This window comes from Geospiza fortis, unplaced genomic scaffold, assembly GCF_000277835.1.
Source record: "Geospiza fortis unplaced genomic scaffold, GeoFor_1.0 scaffold666, whole genome shotgun sequence".
NCBI classification, from domain to species: Eukaryota; Metazoa; Chordata; class Aves; order Passeriformes; family Thraupidae; genus Geospiza; species Geospiza fortis.
In genome coordinates, this window is record NW_005054470.1 from 663,366 (window position 1) to 688,620 (window position 25,255).

General features: G+C 39.4%; 1 protein-coding gene across 1 annotated transcript in view; it reads left to right on the forward strand.

Annotated features, from left to right (window-relative positions):
* Positions 1-25,255, forward strand: part of STK32B (serine/threonine kinase 32B) — a 134,677-nt gene that overhangs the window by 87,598 nt on the left and 21,824 nt on the right. The window contains exons 5-8 of the mRNA XM_014309942.2: positions 4,060-4,149; positions 15,289-15,392; positions 19,927-20,043; positions 21,167-21,292. Of these exons, the coding sequence (XP_014165417.1) occupies positions 4,060-4,149; positions 15,289-15,392; positions 19,927-20,043; positions 21,167-21,292 (437 nt within the window). The remainder of the gene's footprint in view (positions 1-4,059; positions 4,150-15,288; positions 15,393-19,926; positions 20,044-21,166; positions 21,293-25,255) is intronic.

Below are 25,255 nucleotides of genomic sequence, written 5' to 3' on the forward strand. Positions count from 1 at the left end.
TCTTTCCCTGGACTAAATTGAATTTAGTTGTGCACTCCTCTGCTTCACTGTTCATAGGAGCTAAATCCAAGTGACACTGACATTCTGTTTAGTTCAATATTGTAATAAGGTACAGACTTGGTTTGGACATTTAATTGTTCACAATCATACCCAGAAAGGGAGATCAACCACAAGGTGTGAAGCTCAGATGGGAAAAAGTTCCCACAAACAGAAATTTTGCAAACAGTAAGAAGCAGATGGGATCCCAGCATATCCTCTGCAGCAATAGCAACCTTCCCTTTTCCTGTGTGCAAGAGTTGCAGTAAAACTTGTCTTAGAGGCTGATTAGAAGGACTCCTGCAGAGAACTGGAGTCAAATTGTCTCTTGAAATATTCACACCAGCAGTGAAAAACTTCAAAAAAAAAAAAAAAAACCACAAAAAAAACAAAACCAAAGCAAAGCAAAACAAAACAAAACAAAAAATGAAAAAAACCCCAAAAACCTCCACCCCAAAACCAATCCCCCCAAGCCCTTAGGCTTGCCAGGGTTGAAATCACCCAGTGGTGTGCACAGACAGGCAGAGCTCCACCTCAGCACCCCTCCAGCCCTCCTTCACTGACCACAGGCACACAGGGTTCACCCCTGCTCTGCCTCTGTCCCACACTGCTGGATTGCACTCAATAGTTATGATTTTTACACCACACAAAGCCCCTCTCCATGCCCTCAGCCCCCACCAGGCACCTCCCCTGCCTGCAGAACACCTTCCTTTCACTCCAGCACTAATTAGCAGCCCCTCAAGCACCAGGCAAAGGCAGCCTGCCGACAGTCTGAGGGATGTGGAGTAGCTCAGTGATGGGGAAAAGCAAAGGGGCAGCTTTTCCAGCAGTAAACTGTGCCCTGCCTCATGTACAGGAGCTGCCTGTTGCTGTTTGGGGAGCAGGATGCAGAGGAGCTGTGCAGAATCTACCTTCATGATCCATCCCTTACCTTCCAGAAAGGCATTTTTAACAAAAAACCCCACGATGAATACAACATTTCATGTGTGCTATTTCAGTTTTGTTACATGAAAAGAAATCTAATTAAAGGGAGAGAAAATAATGCACTGCAGGAGAGGCAATTTTCATTGCAAATCACCTGTTTGGATCAGTCTGGATGGATGTGATGCAGCAGATGTTTTGCAATGGACAGTGACACTGGCACTATAAGGGAGCATCACTTACAATGCTATCATTTAAGGGGCAGAACTTCATATATATTTCTATTTCTATTATCTGTCAAAAAAAGAGAGATAATATTAGGCTACCAAGATCCTTGTAACCTTTCATTCTACAGTGTACATAGAATTGCTTTAAACTACTGCCATGAGGTGGCTTTATGTTTTTCAGTTATCATTTTCAAGAAGTCTTCAGCCACAGTGTTTTATGATGGCAGAAATAAACTGCAAATATGCTACACCCCAGCCAGCAGGGAGTAGGAAACCACCTTGGAATTGTTAATGTCAAGCTGGGCTGTGAACAGTGATTCTTGTCATGGCAGCCTAACACTTCCCACTTCTCATAAAGGGATGCCTTTCCTTGGCTCACACTTTTTCTCTGCCATGTGTAGAGGGCTTCCTGGCCTGGGCATCTTAGGAAAAAAGTGTTAATAAAATGCAGGCAGGTTTTTCGAAAAAATTGCAGAAAAGTGGGCAAACCATTTCATTGAAACCTTCTACTGTGGCTCTCATTTGGAGAAACAGTTTAAAGTTTAGCAGTGGGAAGTACATTCCTAAGTACTTCCCCCTTCAAAATCAGCTCAGATCTGGCCAAATCAGGGTCCTCTGGGAATTTCAGTTCACACATGCACAGCTGCACAATCAGAGGTTGGCTGATACATTTCCTGTGGTCTTTGAGCAGGATCTGGGTTAGATTGTTGGCGCAGCATGACATTTTGTTGAGACTGCTCTTCCTCCATCAGGCATCACAGTAATATCCATCAGTCATTTGTTACACTCTTTTCATCTCTGGCAGAAAACATGATTAAAAACCTCCCTTGCTTAACAACTGCATCATGCCCAAAGCCTGATCCACTCTGTGGATTGAATGAGACTGAGACCTTGATAAAAAAACCCACACAAATTTGTCACTCAGAAGTCTAGCTCAACACATGATATATTAATCCTGATCTGAATGCAGAGCTAAGATGGGAAAGGGAGTTCCCTGTCCTCCATGGCACTGCTAGATGTAATCACAGCAAGGATAGCATCTGCATCACTCCACAACACCAGTCCTTGAGCAAAGATGCAAAACCTAACAGAAGACTTGTCAAATTAAAGCTTTACATATTTTCAAGCTGGATTTCTATTCAGTTTACCTGCCTATAACAAGCCAGGATTAACAGCTATTACTTCAAGTGGTGGAAGAGTTGAACCTATGCTTATCATAAACGACCCCAGGAAAAGAGTAATGGAAGGTTTGGGCCATTCAGCCTCATTAGTGCATTTTGAATCATGTCTGGCTGGTCAGGCAGCACATTCCCAGGCTGACTTCTGCCATTTACTGTTCATCTTGCCACCTGCTGTCAAATGAGTGATGATTTGGGATCTGCTCCTGCTATATGCACATCTTCTGCTAATATGGATTTACTAAATGAGTGATGATTTGGGATCTGCTCCTGTTACATACATATCTTCTGCTAATATGTATCTAATGTTATACTTATTGTGTGATAAACATACCATTTTTCTTCTCCCCTCCCTCTTTGCCCTGAGAAGACTCAGAAAAAGGCTGATGGTGACCTGTAGTGGATGCAATTGCAGACAGTGTCACAAGTACCCGAGATGTGAGGGGTGACTGTAGCTGGAGACAAGGCAAATTTCACACCCAGCTTTACATTCTGCTTCTGCCTGTTGATTACTCTTCTGAGAACACAGAGAGAATAACAGAATAACTGAATGGTTGTGGTTGGAAGGGGCTTCAAGATCACCTTGTTCCAACCCTCCTGCTGTGGGCAGGAACACCATCAATCAGACCAGGGCTCAGAGCCCCACCCAGCCTGGCCTGGACCCTGCCAGGGGTGGCCCATCCACAACCCCCTGCGGATGGGCAACCTGTGCCAGTGTCCCACCACCCTCCAGGGGGGTCTCTCCAGGGCAGAGAGAGAGAAATCACCTCCCTCAGCCTGCTGGCTGTGCCTCCTTTGATGCAGCCCAGGGTTGCAAATGCTGCAAATGCACGGTGCTGGAGCATCTCCAGGTTTGCATGCACCAGAACTCCCCAGTGTCACAGACATTTCTTTTATGAAAAATCCTCTTTCAGGATTTTTCTGGCTGAAGCTGAGAGTTTCAGCAACAAGACATAAGCAATAGATTATCTGCTGCTGTGGAATGCAACAAGTCTGTCTGGATTGGCCCAACTTGCATGTTTATAGTTAATGACCAATCCAGAACTGAGATCTCTCAGACACAGTCCGTGAGAGCTGGTTTGTTATTTTTTCTTTTACTTTCTATTGTTAGGTAGCTAGCAGCTTCTGGAAACTCTTCTTTCTTTTTCTTTTTAGTATAGTATAGTGTATGTAGATATCATAACATAATAAATCAAACCTTCTGTAATGGAGTCAAGGATCTACGTCTCTTCCTTCACCCAAACCCCCTTGTGACCACCGTCAACACCTCAGTTCTGCCCCCATGGCTGCCCTCAGTGAGTTATCTCCAGAGTGTGCTCATGCCTGAGATTGCCTCCATCCAGTACCTTCCACTTGGACCTGCTAAACTTCAAGTTAAACTTGCTAAACCCAACTTCAATGGGTTCTTGTGGTCCCATTTCTTATCTTTGTTCATGGCACGAGAAGATTCAGGTGTGATCAGCAAAACCAGTTCAGGAGTGCAGGCAGGTAGTGGGTGACAAGAAAACTATTCCATCACTGTGCTTCCAAATTGATTTTTCTAGTTCAGAGGAACATTTAATATTAAGTTTCTATTAATGTAACATATCTTTCAAATGGTGGGGTTTTTTTCCATTATCACTTAAATGTTAGATAAAGTGAGGAATATTTGTATGATGTGCTATTTTAACTTCTGTTTTTACTTTGTGTAATTACAGGACACGTTCATATCACTGACTTTAATGTAGCAACCATAGTGAAAGGCTCAGAAAAAGCTTCTTCTATGGCTGGCACAAAACCCTACATGGGTAAGTTTTCGATACATTTAAAAATGTAAGAAAAGCCTATATTAAGGCTGACTAATGGTATAGCAAAAGGATTTTAAGTTGTAAAAGCATAAGTAGATGTGATCAACTTCTTTTGACAGTATATATGTGTGTCAGCAGTGAAAATCTTCAGAGATGGATGTTGTTTGGATGTTCTTTAATACAGGAGCTTGATCTCTACCCTCTTCTAGTCAGTTTCTGTTTGGTTTTGTGAATTCAAATTCAGGAGAATTTGTGTGTTACTTTCTGCAAATCACCACACTTTGAAACAAGAATATATGATGTATTTGCACACAAGAATATATGGTATATCTGCTTAGGTGAAATGAGCAGCACAGGCATGGCATACCGAGCATTAGGAAGTCAAGGGAAAGATGGGAGACTGGGAAAAGATTTTACCTTTTCACACTAATGGATCTGGTCTAAGTTCACCTCAGCTCATGTAGTTGTTCCACTCCTGAAACCTCCTCCCCACTCATCAGATCTCCACCATATCCATCAACCTCACAAGAAGAAGCAGTACCAAAACAAATCTCTCCTTTATGAAGACCATCACACCATCCAACAATTTACTTTCTCTTCATTGCACCTTCCTCGCCTCTTGGAAATGTGAAGATGCTGCAAAAGCCCCAGTTGCAGTGTTTACCATTCAGTAAGAGCCAAAAGAGTCACCCTTGCATTTATTTGGAGCTGTAAGAAGACAGCAAAGCTTTTAGAACTGTAAAAATCCTCTGTTTCAGATGAAAAGTGATGGGTAAGGATTCTCTGTTGCACAGTTTGGATACAAAGATTCAACAAACCAAATAATAAGTGTGTGACAGATATGGTCAGACATTCATTGGTGCTGCTTTCCTCTTTTAGTTTATATCTTTTATTTTGTGAGGAATTCTAACCTCAGTGAAATTCTACAAGGACTTTTCAGTTGCAGTGACTTCTGATTGTAAGGCTGTATCACTTTTCATGTGGCTTCTCCTGAGATGTTTAGACTATGAGACAAATAGAAAAAAAGCAGAAGTGGGGAGGTTGGCTCTATGGTTGCTGGCAAGCTCCTATTACCAGGAATTCAAACCACAATTTAACCTTGGTATAACAAGACAAAGTAACCTTCAAGCATGGTACCTGCTGAGCACCAGAACCAAGGAAACTTAGCAGTTTCTGTAAGACATGCCTTATGCTGTGCTGATTTTCACAATGATGACAGTATGAGATGTGATGAAAGCTATTTCCCCCTCTTGAAGTTTTATAAAGTCCTACTTTCATATGGAGTCTGTTGTGTTTAATCAGATATGAGGGGACTCTCCAGCCTTTCCCTTAGCAGAGGCACTTATAGGATTTTTCACTTCTTGCTATGGGAAATTTAAGGAAATAAACAGAAAAACTTTATCTCTAAAGCCTCCATTTTTCTTTGAAATCTGATTGAAATAGGCTGAGGAATTGCTAGGGAGAGATTTGTTCACATGCAGCATGACAAAATAAAAATGGTTTCCAGGAAGAAAACCAGAGTGAATTGATATTGTGTTGTAAAAATGCCCTAGCTGTTCTGATTAAGATGACTATCTTGTAATGCTAAGCATGGTGTGAGTCAGCTCCTGCAGCCTTTGCTTAATCCCACTTCACATTAGCCTCAAGTATTTCAGCCTGAAATATTCCCTGCCTATTTCCCTACTTATTAAAAGTTTATGCAGAATGCACTGTACCCAAACCTGAGTGTTTCTCTAGAAACCCTGTCCATTTCCACGTTCCCCCCTTCCCAGCCAATTCATTCAGACAAGTGAAATACCCACCACACATAGGAACAAAGACAGGGACAGCAGTATATGAGAAAAGGGCAAGGCCAACAGGCTGGCAATGCAGGACAAGGCCACTCAGGGCACTTCCAGCTGCTTCTGCTGCTTCTGCAGCTTTTCCTTGTGGGAATAATATCAGAAAGATTTGGGAAAGCTGCAAAAGGCAGCCTCAGAGACAGCAGAACTGTGATTAGAGCTAAGTGGTAGCCATGAGATAGGTCAGCAGAAAAATGATGTAAAATGTAGAAAAAAATGTGCAAAAATTTATGTAAAATGTAGAGAAGTAAGGACAAATAGAACAATGGTCTGTGTATTAACACTTGTCTAGAAAAACTCCCTAAGTTACAGAAAAGTTTATCTAGCAAGATATTAGGAAGTTTTAAGCTTAATAATAGAGCTCTGTGCATTGTGTTTTAAAGCTTACAAGCAGGTATTGTATTCAAAATAAGCAGTGATTGTTTTAACCAAAGGTACATGTGCTTATAGTGGTAGGATAGAACTACTGTCAATGTGCTTTTGATTTGTGTGATTGGTTAAACAACTTATAAAGTAAGTTGTAACATAAAGTTCTTGGTCTGCTGCCTGGGATGTGAGCTGATGGCATCTTCCCATTGTCACAACCATGTAATGAGAGTGATGCTGGAAAATAAAACAGCTCAAGGCACGTTCTGAGCAGTCTGGGCCAGTGATATTCCTCTCAAAGCCAGTGACCTGAAAAGCTGAAATGAGATCAACTTCTTAGAGTCTGGGGTCCTCCAAGTTTGTCTTGTGTTTTCAGGCAGCTGGGACTGTGGAAGGCAATGTGTGTCCTCTGCTGATTTGGGAAACTTGTGTGCCACCTGTGCCTGATTTTACCTTCACAAATTCACTGCTCAAACCTTTTACAATGCCTGTGACTGAGGGTGTTGTCAAGGCCTTGCTGTAGGAAGAGCTTTTTGTAAACTCCTATGGTTTCAGGCTGTCATCCTGCCCTGGTAGCAATGCAAAATGTCCTTTGGGACCAGGCTGGCTTTTGGCAGGCACAGCCGCTGCCAGCAAATGACCACCAGTGCTGTGGAGGATCCCTCCATTGTGCATGGGGATGTGGGGCAGGAGAGCCAGGGCAGGGCAGGACATGGTCCCTGGTGCATGGGCTGCTCTGTTCAGCTGTGACTCCTTCTGCCTGCAGAAGGATTTTACTTTGGCCTCTGTGAGAAAGGGAAGTGTGTGTTTGCTGACTGGAAGCACCTCTGTAAGGCCTTGCTACTTTCAACGCTGTTCCATCTTTATGAGAAAAAAAAAAAAAAAAACAAAACAAAAACCAAATAAAAGGAAATTTCTTCAATTTCTCCCTTGTGAACAAGTCTGCAAGAAATATCTGTGTATCTCAAATATGCTCTGTGCTGGGCATCCATCTGCAGTCATGGCCCCTCTACCCTGCAATAGAGTGCTCAGCTACAAACCCAAAAGTTAAACAGTAAAACACATCTAGAAAACCTGACAGGTGTCACCTTTCTTTTATTCATCACTTTGGCAAATTTATGTGTGTTTGAGTCCTATTGCATATGATTTTTCCTTATTGAAATATTTTAGAATGATCAATTTCTATAGATCTGTGTATTATTTCTGAGTGTTGCAAAATCTTATTATATTATATTTTGGTGGTGGGGCATAAGGTTTGGGGTTTTTTTAATGTGGAGTTTTTTGTGTGATTTTATTGCTGCTGTTGCTTATTTTTGTTGGTATTTGGGAGCTTTTGCTTTTAGTGGTAGGAGGGTTTGGGAGGACTAGGTAGAGCCTTTGATGTTTTTCTCAGCCAGAGACTGAGGGTATTCAAATTATGCACTGTGACTTTACCTCAGATTGAACCAATAAAATACATTTTATTACACAAATACACCTGACAAAAATCCAAAGTCAATAAAATCAGTCATAAATTATGTGAAAGGTTTCAGCTACCCCATTCCTATCTCACAGACTTGTTATCTCAGGTTTTCACAGCTCCTTTCACAGACTGCTGTCATGGTGAAGAATGACTGCATGCCTGAGATTACCAGAGTATTGTGGATTTACACTGGTCCACTGAACTTCTAGAATGTATGAGTCATCCATATTTATTAATTAATCCTCTGTAGGTGTACAATTGAAATCAGAGGAAAGCCAGTGGATGTCCTGGTATAAACCTTTCACATGGAAAAAATTATCCCATAGAACTAAATTTGTTTCTCAGATGCTTAAAATATAGCAGGGAAAATTTTGAGTTGAGTTTTCAAAAGTCATCATTCTTTGGTCTTTCTTGCACTCATATTAAACAGTGCTCTGAAATTAAATACTCTTTTGCAGCCCATTGCATTTTGAATGCAGTTAAGGCAGTGTTTAGGTTTTTTAAAATCCTATCTTTATCCTACAGGGGGTTTGACTGCCTGTCTGCAGAGTTTCTCTAGTCATATCCATATTTCTCTGGACCTTTTGATCCCAGGGAAATCTCATGATGTCAGAATGACAAGGGAGGCTTCTCTTTGTTCTCTCTTAGCAAGAGCTAAGAGTGGCTGTGTGAGACTCTGAGGTGCTGAAATAAATGTTCCCCACACTGATGGGATTTTCAGCTTGTGCTAGGAGCTACGTGGCTGAAGGGATTAAACACACATCAGTATTTAATCCCTTAAACACTGTGATGTTTACATACATGTAAACATCTGTGATTAAACATAGTCAGGTTTTGGTTCCACTCTGACACTAATGAGTAGGAACATAAGCAGCTGAGGAGCCTCAGGAGATCAGGAAAGAAGTTATTACCTCCAGCTGCTCTTCACCTCTTTGCTCTCTGACCTGCTACCATCCTTTAAGATCTTCCAGCAGAACTACCAATACAATCATTTCTTTGACTATCTCAGTTAATAAATACCCCACTCTGAGTTCAAGAGGTAGTTTTGGTTCGGGCTTTTTTTTGTTAAATTGTTTGTTTATTTATTTTTTGGCTGCCTAACAGGGCCTGGTGTGCTGTGGAGCTCTGCAGGCAGATCTGAGGGGAGCAGAGGTGCAGCAGAGATGGCAAATGCCCCAGCAGGGCCCTTCTGCCCCCTGGATAACTCCTGGTTAACCCCCAGGTTTTTGCATGCATAAACTGGTGCAAAGATATTTTCTAACCTGATGGGAATATGTGATGCAGGAGCATGGAACAGCCCTTCTGGTGTGCCAGGTACAGTCTGTCCTGAAAATCCCATTACACAGACCCACTAATTTCAGTACTGGGCAGCACAGCTGCTGGCTGTACACTGGAACAATCTTCCAAACACCAAATGGATATTTTTGGACAAAATCCCTTCTAAAAATTGCTAGAAAAACTGGCCCTGCAGCCACTGTGAGCTTTTTGTATGGAGTAACAAAGGTGCTTGTGTACAATTTCATGTTCAATAATGGGAGACCATGACTTGCTCGTTGCTGCCGGGCTTTCTTTCAGCAGGGGCAGCAACTCAAGGTTGTTTCTGTGGGGCTGATCCAGATGTTCAGCCACCAAGGGCTTCTCTGTGCAAGGTCAAGAAGTGAGCTCTGTTCAGTGGCTGAGTAAAGCAGGGAGTTGTATGAGGATAGAGGCTGAATAAGGGCAGGAGAGGTTATATAGCCATATGGGAAACTAATAAGGCATTCTAAATGCCATGTCTGCTTTCAGGTAATGGTATCTAAATTATTTACTTTGATTGAATAATTGCATTAAGTATGAGTATTAAAACTATTGAGGTGTATAATGTGAATAATGGTGCAAAATCAGTTACATGGCTATAACAAGTAAAAACTTCATGCTAGAAAATTGTCATCCCAGCATGCCCAGGCTTTAAGCAGCATTTTGCTTTATAAAATAGAAGTTAGCAGCTGGCTAGTCTAAAGCTCTGAGTCAGAAGGCTGACCACTATAATTTAGACCTTTTTAGCACATAAGAAAGTAAACACTAGGAGCTAAATTGATAGTTTACTAAATCCACATTTCTATTCAGGGAGAGGGAAATTGTTTTCTTCCATTTTGCTCTTGAAACAGCTTCTACTCTGGATAGAAGATCACTGGTTATTATTGTAGTTTGATTTCTGTTTTTTATTTAAACCATGATCCAGAAAAATTACTGACCCCTGAATTTACTTCTCAGGGTAAAGTGAAAATTACATTATCATCATAGTGCTGAGAAAGCAATTAGTATTTCACTGAAACATCTCAGTTCAAGGTTCTTGGAATAATATTCCAAAAATCAGGTTCATTTTTTATTTAGCTCAATCTGTCATGCCTTAAGCCTGATTCAGCAAGGTGAAACTATAAATGTGTTCCATACATCATCATTCACAAGTTTGTTAGATGTAAACATCCAACCTTTTAACAGTTTGTCCTGTGCTAGTCAATCAAAATATCGATTATGCTGTGTGTATTGTATATATGGGTATATATCAATTTATACACACAGTTTTCCCCCAAGATCAGGGACTAAGATGTGGAAGGAGAGTGATACCTTGCAGTGTGATATTATCCTGAATCTCAGTTAGTGACTCTGGAACGTATTTTCTAATCTGAAATCTCGGGCACTGCAGCAAGACCAACACCACTGAAGTATGTTTTGCTGCAATGACTGCAGCAGAGTGCATTGCTTTGCAACCCCCCCAGTAAACAACAAACCGCTGGTTCCCCTCACTGACATGTAGAGTCTCTGCTGAGATGGAAATAGACATCAGAGAGCTGTAGCTCGACAAGTGGATGAGCAGTGTCAGGGATTTCATTCTTAAGAAATGTTTTGGACATATCCACCTGAACTGGGTCAATTAAAAAAAACAAAACCAAAAACACTTGGGTTTTTTTTTTGTTTGTTTGTTTGTTTGTTTGTTTTTCATTTTCAGTTTCTCATATTGATAACACTGGCACAGGACATTGTGCAGGAACTGATGACCAGAAGTCATTGGCAATATTTAGCTTTTCATTGACAGTCAGCTCCTTACAGTAATCCCTCTTGCAAGACTGACTTGCAAGTTATGGCTTAAAGAGACTGATTTGTTAGTTTTGTAGGTGCTCCATCAGAAATAACAGCAGCTTTTCTTTTTGCCAGTCAAGAGATAGACTTCAAAATGATCATTCTATCATGGACAGCATTTTCAAACTCACCTTTGAGCACCAAATTAAAAATTGTCTGAATTTCAGAGACACAGACCACTTACAATTTATGAAGTTGTGATACCAATGAATACTCAGCAGATTTTCAGAAACCCTACTTAAAACACTTTATTCCTTGTACTAAATGGACTTTTACAATAGGAATAAAGAGTGAAAATTTTGTTTAGCATTATTTGCATTTACATTGATATTCTCTTGTATTTCAAGCTCATGAATCATGTTGTTAGATACCAATATCTTTCCAAAAATAAAGGTAGATAATTAACAGCCAGCTACATAAAATTCCTTTTTTTATAACTTTATTTTTGTTACAGATCTCTAGGAAAATATGTATGCAATATGAGATGCATCGTCTACATATTTCACATTGCAGATCATATGACTGGTGTGAAAATTCCAGTGGAGAGTTATATACATGGATGGATTTGTCAGAAATTACTCCCTTTAGCACAAACCCACAGAACAGGAGCAAGGATATCCCAGTATGCCATTGCTTCTGAGATGGATGCAGACCCACTAGATTTGCTCTCACATCCAATTTGTTCATGGGTTTCATAGGTTGTCCTCTAGTATGGTTTCATTTTAGAGAGAAATAACCATTTATTTACTTCCTACGCTCTGCAGCAGTATGGCATTATTAAAAAGATACAGTGCAAAAGCATCAAAAGATACATGTCTGAAGAGGGTTTATTTTAATTTATTAGTTGGAAAAAAGTATTGACTGGAAATTTGTATTGGGGACAACCAAGAAATGCACTGAAGCACAAAATACATTACAAATGTGAATTATTTATATAACTTTTCAAGAAAGCAAAGCAGGTAAATGATAAAATAATGGAAGTGTTTTATTAATAGAAAAATATAGATGCAACAAAGAAACAATGGAAGGACTTTTAGCTTGGCTAGTTGCCAAAGTTATTAATTATTATCTAAGACAAAGAGACATTCCTGATTTTATTTGCTCTGTTAAAATTAGTACAGATGTCCCAACTCTTGGAATGGCATTGATATTTAACAGGTGTGTCTTTGTCATTTTCAAAAAGTTGCATGAAAGTTGTCAGAGATCACACTTTGCTATTACTTGATTTATCCTCACTGTTAACAGTTGAGCTCCTGCCATGCAAATGTCAGCTGCCTTTCCCCTAAGTGTGTGTGATTGTAACTACAGCTCGTGGCCAAAACAAACTGCAGGATCACACCCAATATTAAACCCATTTATTTTCCTGAAAAGCCTTTGTTCAGTGGAAACTTCTAAAGGAAAAAATATGAAACTCTTGTTCTTGCAGGTGCTCTTGCTCTTGTTCACACAAACTCTTGAAGGCAGAATACTTCTGCCTATGGGATAAAAGATGAAGTATTCTTCTCATCCTAAATCTGTTATGACAGGAGAGAATATGTTCACAACAAGCAGACACAGCAGAGCTGTTGCCTCTGCTCCAAGCTGGCAAACTCAAATCTGATCATCCTTTGAAGAATGAACCCAGAGCAGGCTGCAGGATGGCTGTCCAAGCTGATCCTGGAATCAAGCTCAAATTTTAAAAGATTACAGACATTTAAGTAATGGTGTTAAAGAAAATCAATGCAGAATTTAATCTTTCCTTATAGAGTTTTTATTTTCTTTTATCCTAACTAGTTTGCACTCTGAATTGGTTCCCCAGGCATAGTTATTTCTTACAGCAAAATCTAATATTATGTCCTGTATTTCATAGCTCTAGTTCTTCAGAGCTTGGTTAATTCCATGACTTGGAGGCTCTGCTGTCTTTCTGTAAGATCATGCTCTGTTTCTGAATGAGCAGGCAAACTCCAGCAGTCTGCACACAGCCTGGAGCCCTCTGTTTGCACCTAATGTCTCAGTTCAAAAAGACTTTTAGACACATTAAGCACAAGCTTAGTGTGAAATGGGTATTCAACAGCCCAGTCAAACTAGAGAAAGGTCTTTTGGCTTCAACATGGTTGAGATTTCACCCTGAGAAAAAACCAAAATATAGCATACAGCAAATCATATTGCACCCTCTGCCAGCCCCCCCACCATGGGAAGAGAGTGTTTACAACGACTTCACTGGAGCTGATGGAATGCAGAGAGGCATTCCAGTTGGACTGAAAATAATGCTGTTAAAGTGGGCAAAAAGGGGCTTTAAAAATCAGGACCTTAACTGCTCAGATTCTATCCTCAGAATGCCATCAGCTTAAGGTGAGAAAACAGCTTCAAAACTCCAGGGCAAAATAAAGCATTTTCTGCTGATCTGCTTAACGTAGGATGAGTTGACCTTGAGAATTTTGGTACAATAAAATAAAATAAAAGTCAACAGCTCAGTCACTAAATTAGCAAAACAGCTGCACCATTCTGGCAATGTCATAGGTTACATCAATGAAGTACTTTCACCTCTATCTCACAGAAATCAGATAGTGATCTGTCTCATTAATAAAATGTTAAAGCTATACAAGAAAAAGTGAAACCAGCATTATACCTGCATAGTTCAGTAAAAATGCCAAAAGGCTATTTTCTGTAATGAGGTATTGTACATCATCTAGGCACAGTGGTCAAAAACCATAACAAATGGGGCTAAGTCAAGCAAACCTTCACTACAAGGTTCCTGTGGTGATATTCAAAATGTAAGTTTGGTGCTTGATGTGCAATTTAAGTGCATTGATCCACTAAAGTAATCAAAATAATCCTCCTTATGCTCTCACCACCTATGTGATACACTGCACACCTGTAGGAATTGCCTGCACACCAGCAGCACACAAATAAGAGTTAAAATACACATGAAGCTATAGCATGCCAAGGGAAGCTATGTCATCTGGATGTGAGAAAGAGTTAACTCAGTGTAATGACATAAAACGTTGTTTTATGTCATACTGGATCACAGCACAAGTTTTCCTCTGTCACAGATCCACTGGTCGCCTATTCTCCAAACACATGTATTCCAGAAAAAAATGTTTATTTCGGTGCCTACAGATCTCATTCCAAACACGTTTAGACATGATCCTGCTGCTCAAAGAGTATAAGACCACTTTCATACATTCACTGTTTTTATTCTACAGATCAGAGTTTTGCCATAACTAATGAATGGATGCTGAAATCTTCTATTATATTTGGCACTTGAAGACTTTCTGAAGTCAGGTCTGGAGTTGTAAATTATTAGATTGCCATCCATAACGCAAGGACTGCAAAAACTCCTCTAAGAGAAATGCCTTTCTATTTATTAAAGATGCTTCTCTAAATGCCATAAATAGTCAAATCCCAAGCTGCCAGTCAGAAGTGGGACCAGACTGCATCATTCACTGCAGTGTGCACACCAGAAAGTGAGGCTGTGTTAATAAGTGGTAATGTGGTAAATTAGCCTCAGTATCATGGTCAGGAGAGGCTCTCATGGTAATTGTAATCTAGCATGATGTTACAGCTGGGGACAGTGCTGTTTAGAAAATCTCCACTGAAAATGTTGTTTTAACAAAGTGTACTGAGATTCTGCTCTTAAATCATTAGAAAAGCATGACCAAGTTTTCATTTCATTTCATATCCATATCTCTTATTTATATCTGGTTTTCTGAAGAAATTACAGTAACATTATTTAGTACAGGTTTTTTTCATAAAATTAAAACAAAGTGGATCCTTGTTTTGAAAACACCTTTTCTTTTCATCCACAGAAGTTTATGGAAGCCATTACTTCATTGACAGAGTGTTTTCTTCCAGTTGTGACAGTTTCTCACATCATAAAATCAGTGTCAGGATTTCTATCTAAGTACAAGTTTCCTATGTTGAATACCTTTAAAACCTGTCTGATTAGTTCTATCCAAATGTAGAATAAGGATGAGATTTACCATATTCAACACCTTCATCAATCACGAAGAATCACCTCACTCGCAGATATTTCTCCCATAAAATGTTTACATAACCCTAAGTGCTCTAAGTCACATTTCAGACCAAGATTTCCCCTCCTATTACTTATTTTTATTCACATAACTTAACATTTAAATGAACAAAGTAAGAAGTAACATATGAAATTACTGACTGTTGAAATACCCTGCCTGGCAAAGGTTGCTTGTTATGAGTAAAACAAGGCACTGAAACTTCACCCTGAAAATGCTCTGCTTCTAAATCTATTTAATTCCAGTTGTTGAGTCCTTACTCATTTTTCAGCTGTGAAATAATACCCATAGTCTAACCTTAATGAAATGCTTTTTTGTTCAATTTGATTTACTATTTTAGCTCCAGAAGTGTTCCAGGCTTTTATGGATGGAGGTCCAGGATACTCGTACCCGGTAGACTGGTGGTCGCTAGGAATTACAGCATATGAATTACTGAGGGGCTGGGTAAGAATGATGGACTTTGTTGTTGTCTTACAAAAATCTCAAGTTTGCTGTGTACTCTTCAGGATAAAATTTGAGTGTACAAGGCCCAGGTCAGGAATGCTGTCCTGGTTCTTTCCCAGCTGAAAACACTCTTGGCAAAGTTTCACCCCATACTCAAATATATTATGGAAACTTGCTTCAGTTTGGCTAAGGAAAGGCCTAATGTTTAACAGCTTCTTTATAATGGCAAATTGCAAACAATGGTATTTTTTTTCAAATAGAATTTTAGTTACTTCACACTCTATTTTCTCTTTGATTCTCTTGGCTAACACCATAAGAGATCTAATCTAATTTCCTAAAATGCTTGGCCCAAATACAGTAAATGCTTAGTGCCAGTGCATTTGTTTCTTATCTAATCAATTATGTGAATAAGCTTAATGAAAAATCTTCCTGAGCACGGTTGAATATCACAGAAGATAATGGAAAACTCTTTTCCATTTTGGTTCAAAGGATTTCAGTCTGTTGCTTAAATATTTACTATTCCCCACAGAAAATAGTAATTTAGATACTATTTCAGGATGATGATGTAGCTAAAGCAGCTGCTTGGGGTTTTTAAAATTATTTTTCATGCCTGTTTTGGAAAGTGGATTTTATTGCATTGCAGTATGTTTTTTTATATTATGACACTAGTCGAGTTTGGCTACCTTGTCTTGCCAGACAATTCATCCCACTAAGATCTCACAATTTCATGTAGGAGAACAGACAAAGGAAAATAGAAATAAGAAATAATTATTATTCTTACTTTTAAATGGAAAATTGAATTTCAGAGTGCCTGCATATTATTACTTCAGAAGCTACTTTTTTCAAAGGCCTAAAATTTGGCCAATCTATTTTGTATTTCCATAGGAATAACAAAAGTCATGCTCCTGAGACAAAGATCTCTCCCATGCACAGACTGTTTCATCCCTCAAAATAGAGGAATATTAAAACCTTTCTTAACAAAAACAACAAAGTAACAATTATGATCCATTTTCTCTACTGTAATTCTCAAACCTTAGGGAGTTTTTAGACTGACATTATTCCTGGAATGGAGGAGTTAAAGTCTGGCAGTGATAAGCACAATACATCCTCAGTCCTAGTCACAGACAGTAGTTCTAGCTGCACTTACAGTAAATTAAGAGAACATCTCTGATAGTTTTATATCAGCCCTTTCACCAGTGACTGTCTCCAAGAAAGGAGAGCAATGAATGATTGTTAACAAAAGCTGAACTCCCAAGACTAATCATAAAAGATCACTTTGATGTGACAATTCACTTTAAAAATGAAAAATTATATAGGATGATATCCATTTGCCAAGATCCATACAGTCTTTCCTGAATAAGTCAATATGTCTACAAACGAAGCGAAGTTGCGACTGAATCAATCTCTTGTTAGGTTTTTTTAAATGCTACAAAAAAAGCAAAGTTGAGACTGATCAATCTCTTGTTAGGTTTTTTTAAATAAATACGTTGCCATCTGAACCTGCTCAAGTCACCCAAGCCAGCCGCTTGTTTTCTCCTGAGGAGCAGCTCTTGGCTACTGAGCCAGCCAGAGGATGGCTTGGCAGCTTAGACCACTGTATGGACAAGGAAAAGGTGTATATTTTCCAAATTTTTGTAGTCTAAATAAGGCCTAAACTGACCTGAGTGATGACAAGAGGAGTAGCAGTGGGTTGAGGAGATGTGCTTAACCCAAGGCATGCTGCCATCTCAACAACTGCAAGCTCTGAAGACCCATCTGCCACAGCAGCAGATGGCTGTGGAGGCACAGTTTGCACACAAGGCTGTGAGCTAAACCTGCAGGCATGCAGCCCCTGCTCCTCCAGGTTCCCACAGCTCTGTCCAGCAGAGGAAACAGCCAGAGGAAACAGCCCCACTGCCCCCTGAACATGGGCAGGCTCTCGGAGCAGCCCACCCGTGCCAGCAGCAGCAGCCCTGGGCAAAGGGGAGCTGTGGCCCAGGGCAGAGCCACAGCACACAGGGCTTTCTGCAGCTGGAGCCTGGGGTGTGCCGCTGCATGGGAAAGGCAGGAGCCAAAAAAGGAAGGAGCATTAAAAATAAAAAACATCACAAATTTGATTTTCCACCTCGCAGCTGTGCACAGCGTATGATGCTGACAGCCTGAATTCAAGAGGTGATAGGTAGAAGAAAAATGAGTAAAAATTAGTTGGTTTTCATTGAGCTGAATTTTTGGTTTTGTTTGCATCTTCTGCTCAGGGTGATCAAGGCATTCCGGCCATTCTCATTTCTGGCTTCCACTGCTGGGCAGCCAAAACCATGTCCTGCTTGAAATGAGTCTGGAGATACAGGAGCATGTTGTCCAGTGCAGAGTTTTCTGCACCATTTTTTAGTTATCCATACTAAAGCTAACATTTCTCAATAAGTTATAGGTACATTTTTCTCCTTATCCAGCTGCTGGTAAGAAAGCTAGCAAGAAAAAAATAAATTGATACAGCTTTGCATCAAACATCGATCTTTTCATAAGGTCCATGAAATTAAACTGTAATTAAACTGTATGATGCAAACCGTGCCATGTGCCAGTCTGTTCCTGAGCTATAGACAATTGCTAAAATGCTGCAATAAATGTATATACCATGAATTCAGCAGAGACAAAGTGAAGGAATGAGTAATAGATGGGATTCCCAGATTCTGACATTCACTGCAGTGTGAACAATTAACAACAAACCTTGACAAAAAACTCTCAGCAAAAGCAAACCAGATTTTTTTCCTTTTTCTGCAAAATATAACTGAAGGGATCCTTGAGTGGATTGAATAGCTGAAAAACAGGGGAGATAGAGGTATGAAGGGCCTCAAAAGACCAAACTTATAATAGCCATTTATAGTTCGAATTAACTAATAAAAATACTTAAAATGTTTGCAAATCTCAAAAAATCAAGATTTTAGAATGCCTATAATGTGGAAAATAAGGCAAATTTTAGGGATTTTCCTGTCAGAAAAAGGGCATGGGCAGAAACATCCTTAACAGAAAAACTTTTGATGGTTTGTAATTCCTTATAGTTGTTAATTTTGGAGTTAATTGCCATTTTCAACAATTGATGTACATTCTGTCTCAATGATCTTATGATCACATTGTTAGATCAAGTTAAGTCAGCAATAAATTGCTTCTAGGTGACAGAAAACATGTAAAAGTTTCATTTTTAATAACTGTTTTATGGCATTACCACACGTAGGGAAAAGCATATAACAGACTATTTCTACTGACAATTTTGAACCCAGTTCAGGAAAATTATGCATTTAAAACAGACGTTTTAGTCCTGTTGAATTTATATGGACATGGTATAGCTAAATGATAATGGGCTAACTGAATGTTAATCAAAGCAAAAATATTTAGACCCTCCTTGAATTTGGTTTTAGAACACCCCAGTGCGTTGGAATGCACTTGGTTTCATACATATGAAAGTTAAATATATGCATGAATCGTCCCAGAATAAGAACATGTCCCGGGTATTTATGAAGAGTGACTCCAATTCCTTAACAGATTAGATAACTAACACCTAGAAATATTCTTGAATTATAATCTTCTACCAGTAGATACTAGCAAAGGGATGATTCATTTCTTAGTCAAGGTAATGAGGGTCTGCCCTTTGCTGTTCAGGATATTGTATTAATAGGTAACTCTATGTTGATTATGAATTATGATGCATTAATTTGCACACTGCTGCTAGGATGGCATTTAGCTGCAGATCTCATATCACATATTTACACCTGCTGGGTACAACTTAATTCACTAGCAATCCACTCTCTGTGCTTGTTTACAAAAATACATTAAGTATAATTATAACAACGTGCTTCAAACACACAAGTGTGCGCACAGAAAATAACAAGAATATAAATTTATATGTAGTCCTTTATTTCCAAATTCTGCAAGTAATAAAAGATAAATCAGAGAAAACGTAATGAACAAAGCAACGACCAGAGCTTTTCTTCATCTATAGAAGAATTTAGGCACTGCAAACACATGACAGCAGATCCATGTAGTGTGTTAATTTTGGATTTTTAAAAAAAGCAAAGGAAAAAAATTGGGATTTGGAGTCCTCTTTTTTACTATGATTCTGACAGACTTTCGTAAGTATTTTTTAGTTTCTTTATCTATTATACTCAGTAAAATTAGGATGACAAAGCTCCTTTCAGCCCCCTCCTTACAATTTTGTTGGTTTAGGTTGCAAGAACTGATCACTAGCATTACGAGCAAAAAGTAGTAAACAATTCACATTTCACATGAAATGCCCCAAGAACAAAATTATTTATTCATCTCATTTGAACTGATACTTCCTTTCATTAGAGAAAAATTTGCAGAGGAAATGCATCTATGAGCAATTACATTCATTGCAACCAAAGAAAAGCACAGACATAAAGAATTAGACTTAAAATTGTTATGCAACATTTTCGTGGTTTTGATATTTTCAAGACAAACAATACTGAGCTCAGGAAAATGTGACTAGTCTGCACTCTTTTATCCATTTTTTTGACTTGATGTTGATTTAATTTTATCCCAGAGGCCCTATGAAATCCATTCAGCCACCCCCATCGATGAGATACTCAACATGTTCAAGATCGAAAGAGTTCACTACTCATCTGCATGGTGCAAGGGCATGATAGCACTACTGAAAAAGGTAAGAAAGCACAAATACCTTCTGTCCTCTGTTCTCTCCTCTTCCAGAAGCCTCTCCAACACTGGAAAAGGAATCAGACAAACACACATATTAGGTAGTCAACATCTCAAGGGTAAGAGAGCAGAGCTTATCTCTAGGCTGATCCAAATGTGAGTGGTGTGGTATTTTCAGAAGGTGCAGTGTTCTTAGGCTTAGACTCAGGCTTTTCATGGCTTCAAGGAAGTAAAAATTTTAAATTTCTTTTATTTTAAAGCTGATTCACTAGAGATAGTAAAAGTTTGGGGATCAGTAATTCCTCGTCTGTGCCCAGGACTCATTTCTCCCCAGCTATGGATATGCAAGTGGGACAGGGAAGGAAGGACCACTCTGCCCTCTGAATTTCTGCTGGAGTTTCCAGACAGGGACATGAGAAATTAGAATGGCTGTATTTCTTCCTGTCCCATGTTGCTATAGTTGCAACAACAAAAGTTGATTTGCTGTAAACATCACTAAGCCACAAGGCAGGGCTCTTTCTGAATGCATCCGACCCTAAAAATTGTTTTCTTCCTAAACTCCAAGTTTTTTATTTGCTTTAATTGTCTGACTACCCCACAAAGATAATCTCTCTCTTTTAGGTATTTCAGATCATGAATACTGATACTTGAACAGGAAATATTTGTGAATGTCTGAATAGAGTAATAAAAAATGTGTCTTTAGCAGCAATTAGCAATATAGTCTTGAATAGATACAGCAGTGAGGTGGATAATTTTAATTGCTCACAGGATTCTCAGTGTAAATGTATTTTCCAAAAAATTAAAGAGAAAATACAAATTGTTGGGTGGCATTGATCTGTGATGTTTCATTTCATGAAGGCTCTTGTGTATTTGTAAGCAGACTTGTGTTGCTAATATGTTTATACACTTCAGGCCTGCAACAGCCATCTGGTGGCAATTAAACTGTACTCATATCCTGTGACTTATGACTTTTAATTTTTTTTTTTAATTTGGGACTTCTAGCATCTGTTAGAAGATTCGCTAGCCATTTTCTTACTTAAAAATATGTATCATAAAATTCACGTGTGTGGTACATTTGCTGTTCTATATGGCATGCAGTTCCTTAGAAAATGCCTTGTGCTTGATCACAGCTCCTCATTAAGGACCCAGAGTGTCGCCTTTCAAGCCTTGCAGACATCCAGAACTCTCCATACCTGGCTGATGTCAACTGGGATGCTGTTCTAGAGAAAGCTGTGACCCCAGGCTTCGTTCCTAACGTAAGTTGATATTCCAGGTGAACAGTGTTTGTAAATTCTGACTTTAATTATCACTGCTGTTTTACTTGTTTATGCTTGTATTTATTGCTCTTCAGTGATTTACTTTGGATTCTTCTTTCATTTACTCAGTCCCAGCTAAGGGAAAATTCGTCCCATTTCAATAGATCACAACAAAAACTAATTAACCTTGGTTCACTTTTCATTCCTTTTCAAATAAAAGAAAACCTTTTCCAGACTTTGCATTACAGCTGTTATAGCAAATGATTGTCAGAGTTAACTCTGAGACAAAGAGTACCAAGAAGACTGTTGTAGCTGTGAAAGTTAGACATTTGAATAACATTTGGAAAACTTTTTAACATCCCAGTATGCTGTGACTTTTTCACCTAAAAAAATAGTATTCCAAAAGGCAGGCCTATTTTCTTTGTGACAGTTTCTTACAATAAAACATTCCAATTCTATGAGGGAATCTAGTAATTTCTTTTTTACCATGGTCCCATTTTGTTGGTATTTTCTGGATATTTCCTTTTTGGTCATTTTCAAGTTAAATGTATTTGAGGGCCCTGAATAAAAAGCAATGACTGTGGTGTTAATATGCTCCTTTGCTTTTTTTCAGCCATGTTGCACTATAATTGTTGTCGAAACAACAAATTTAAGCATACCAAGGTTTGTTTCTAGGGTTTTTTTACTATGCAAGTATTTTTATATCATGTAAGTAAAGATGAGGAAGGTGGAATGGGTGGACCCTGTCTTCATCCAGGTGCACATCAGAGTTCATGATAAACATGATGGGGACAGCATCCAGCCCTTTAGAAGCTGAAGGTGAGAGAGCATTGCCTAATGGAGCAAAGGTAGCTAGGTGTCTTGCCAAGACACTGCTCTCCATGATTGCTGGGCTCCTTGGCACCTGACCAGAGCCTCTCTGGAAGCAACATCATTCAGGAGACAGCTGTGGGTGGGCAAGCAGGGTCTCCCTCAGAGACCTGGGAGAAAGACCAGGAACGCAGCAGGTAACAAGCACACAGGAGAAGGGAAAGGCTGGCCCCTCTTACAGGCACTCCAGAGCAATGTTCATCTGTGCGGAAATTCCTTCCTTTCCCTTTGTAGCTCCATCCTACTGCAAGAGAGAAGCTGGAGAGGTGAATGACATATCTACCAGGCCATGACCCTTTCACCCTTACTTGACGCCCATGCAGCTGGAATAATTTCTTTGCCATGCCAGGATCCTCCTCCACACCCTCTCAGGTTACTGTCCTAAGCAAAGCAATGTGGAGCAGAACTCCTCCTTGGTCTGCTGGACTCCATTCTCCTGGTGTGTGGATCTACATGATGAGTGGAGACTGACTTTCCTCTTTTCCTTTTTTCAAGTTAGAGCTGCTTTCAGAGATATCAGAGGTGTGGACTTGCTTCTCAGGCAAAACTCAACCAATTATTTACTTCCTACTCCCAGAAAAAGGTTTAATCCACAACTGTCAGCATGTGGAATACTTCACAACATAGTATTTTACAAGGGAGATCCAGTTCATCATACCCAAAGATACAACATAGGTGGGGTTCCAGGAGCCTCAGACTCTGCAAAGACAGCTTTTCTTTTCACATTTGGATTCACTTCATTTGTGTTTTGGCAGCATCTATGAAATTGAAGGGGAAATCTATAATATGTGAAGAAAAATAATATTCTTCATTTAAAAGGAAATAGGAGTAACATATTTCACTTACCTATCCAGATTAAGCTGAAGGCCCCATTACAAGCTCTACCAGACTCTTCCATGAAGAGTCTGATATTGCAGGGCTTGTTCTACCTGGTTGATCAAGTGTGTCAGGAAAAGCAGTGAGGTGAGAACCAAAGTGTCTTTTCTAGCCTAACATTTCTTTTTATAGAACTTTACTGTTTCATGAGAACAAGTTTGGTCACACATTTTCCAAGAACTTTCTCTTTGTAGCACCAGCAAAACTTTCACTGATTAATTGAGGCCACACAACAGAATATTTCTTGCTTTCCTGTCTTTGGTGAGAAGGTGAACTGGGGCCCCTGTGACCTGTGTTTTGAAACCAGAGAGTTTTACAAATTTTGACAGCTTATCTTGACTGTCAGGAGCTTGTCTGCCTTCTACAGCCAGGAGGGCACACAGGAGGCCCATGGGAGCAATGTCCCATAGCTTGATTTCTAAAAGCTTAATTTGATTCCATTAACATAGTTCTTACTTAACTAGCACATGTGTTTCTTTATGGCTTAGTTATTTTCTTCATTTCCAGCTTGGAGTCATAAATTGTTGTAAGGTTTTTTAAAATACGATTTGCTTTTATTTTTAAAGCTTCAGAATTAAAGTGATTTTTTTAAGTACTCAATCAAATATAAAAACTATGGATAAAAGCCAAATATGTTCCACAAAAGCTGGCTGGATAATATATAGGAAAAGGCATCAGATATCTAAATACTATGCTCTGGCTATAGAGAGTTTGCTAGGAATAAAAATGATGGAATGATTTTTAAACCAAATGTTTCATTTTAGGACACCAAAAATTATACAAGTAGTTTCTGATGTGATTTTGCTGCTTGGTGTCTCTGCTTACTATAAATATCTGTCATTTATATATGACTTATTTTAGTAGTTCCAACTTGACAGTGACAATGGTGTGATTGAACTCTCAGAAGTCCCAGAGGAAAATAGGTTGCCTTGAACATCTTCCACTACACAATTCAAATTGTTTGCAAATTTTTTGTGAAGGACTTTCTGGTATAACAAAGAATCTTAAAATTTGAGTCAAGCATCAGAAATTAGCATGGCATTTTTTAAACAAAGAATACAAAATATTTAAGTAATATGTGTAATGGATAAGGAAAACATTAATAAAGTGGATAGAATAGAAAAATAATAATGGATTGGAATGAAGCACCTGATTGGGAAAAGCCAGCAATGATTCACCAAGGACAAATTGGATTTTCCAAACCTTATCATATTCAATGACAAGGTAACCTGATTAGTTGCTATGGAGCAAGTGGTTCTCATTGTTTACCTGGATTTCTCTGGGGCTTTTGAAACAGTTTCCCACTGTCACCTTTGTGAGAAATTTATGTATTATGGTATAGAAAAGTGATCCATGTAATGGGTGGGGAACTGGTGATGGGCTGTACCTGGGGAGGTGGGAAAATCTCCTCCTCAAACTGGGAGCCTGTCACAAGTGGGGTCCCCCAGGGATCAATATTGGTTCCAACACTGCTTAAAACCCCAACAAATGATGTGGATCATGGGATGAAGTGTACTCTGAGGAAGTCACTGGTGATACCAAACTGAGTGGGAAACTGGACACCTTGGAGAGCTACCCTGCAGGAAGACCTCTGTAGGAGTGGGCTAACAAGAACCTTGTGAAGTTCAACAAGTGTAAGGTCTTAAACCTGGGAAAATATAGTCCAGGGTGGGATCTGTCCAGCTGAGGAACATCTCCAGCAGCTCTGGAGGTCCAGGTGGACAGCAAGCTCAATGTGGGTGACCAGGGTGCTGCCATGGCAAGGAAAGCCAAGTGGATGTTGAGTTTCATCAACAAGTGCATCACCAACAGAGATAAAGAAGTCATTGCCCCACTCTACTCAGCACTTGCCAGGCCACACTTGAAATACTGTGCTCAGTTTTGGTCCCCACTACACAAAAAAGGTGTGGACAGGCTGGGGAGGGTCCAGAGAAGGGCCACAGAGATGATCAGAGGAGTGGGAAATAGGCCATAAGAGGAAAGGCTGAGAGAACAGGGCTTGTAGAGCCTTGAGAAAAGAAGGATTAGGGGAGACCTTATCACCATATCCCATTACCTAAAGATTTGCTACTGAGACAGACTGCCTTTTTAACAGGGAGTCACATGGAAAAGACAAGGAATATTGGGTACAAGTGACTCCTGGGAAGATTCCAGTCGGACACAAGAGCAATATTTTTTACAACAATCAGCCATTTCAGTGATCTGCCTATGAAAATG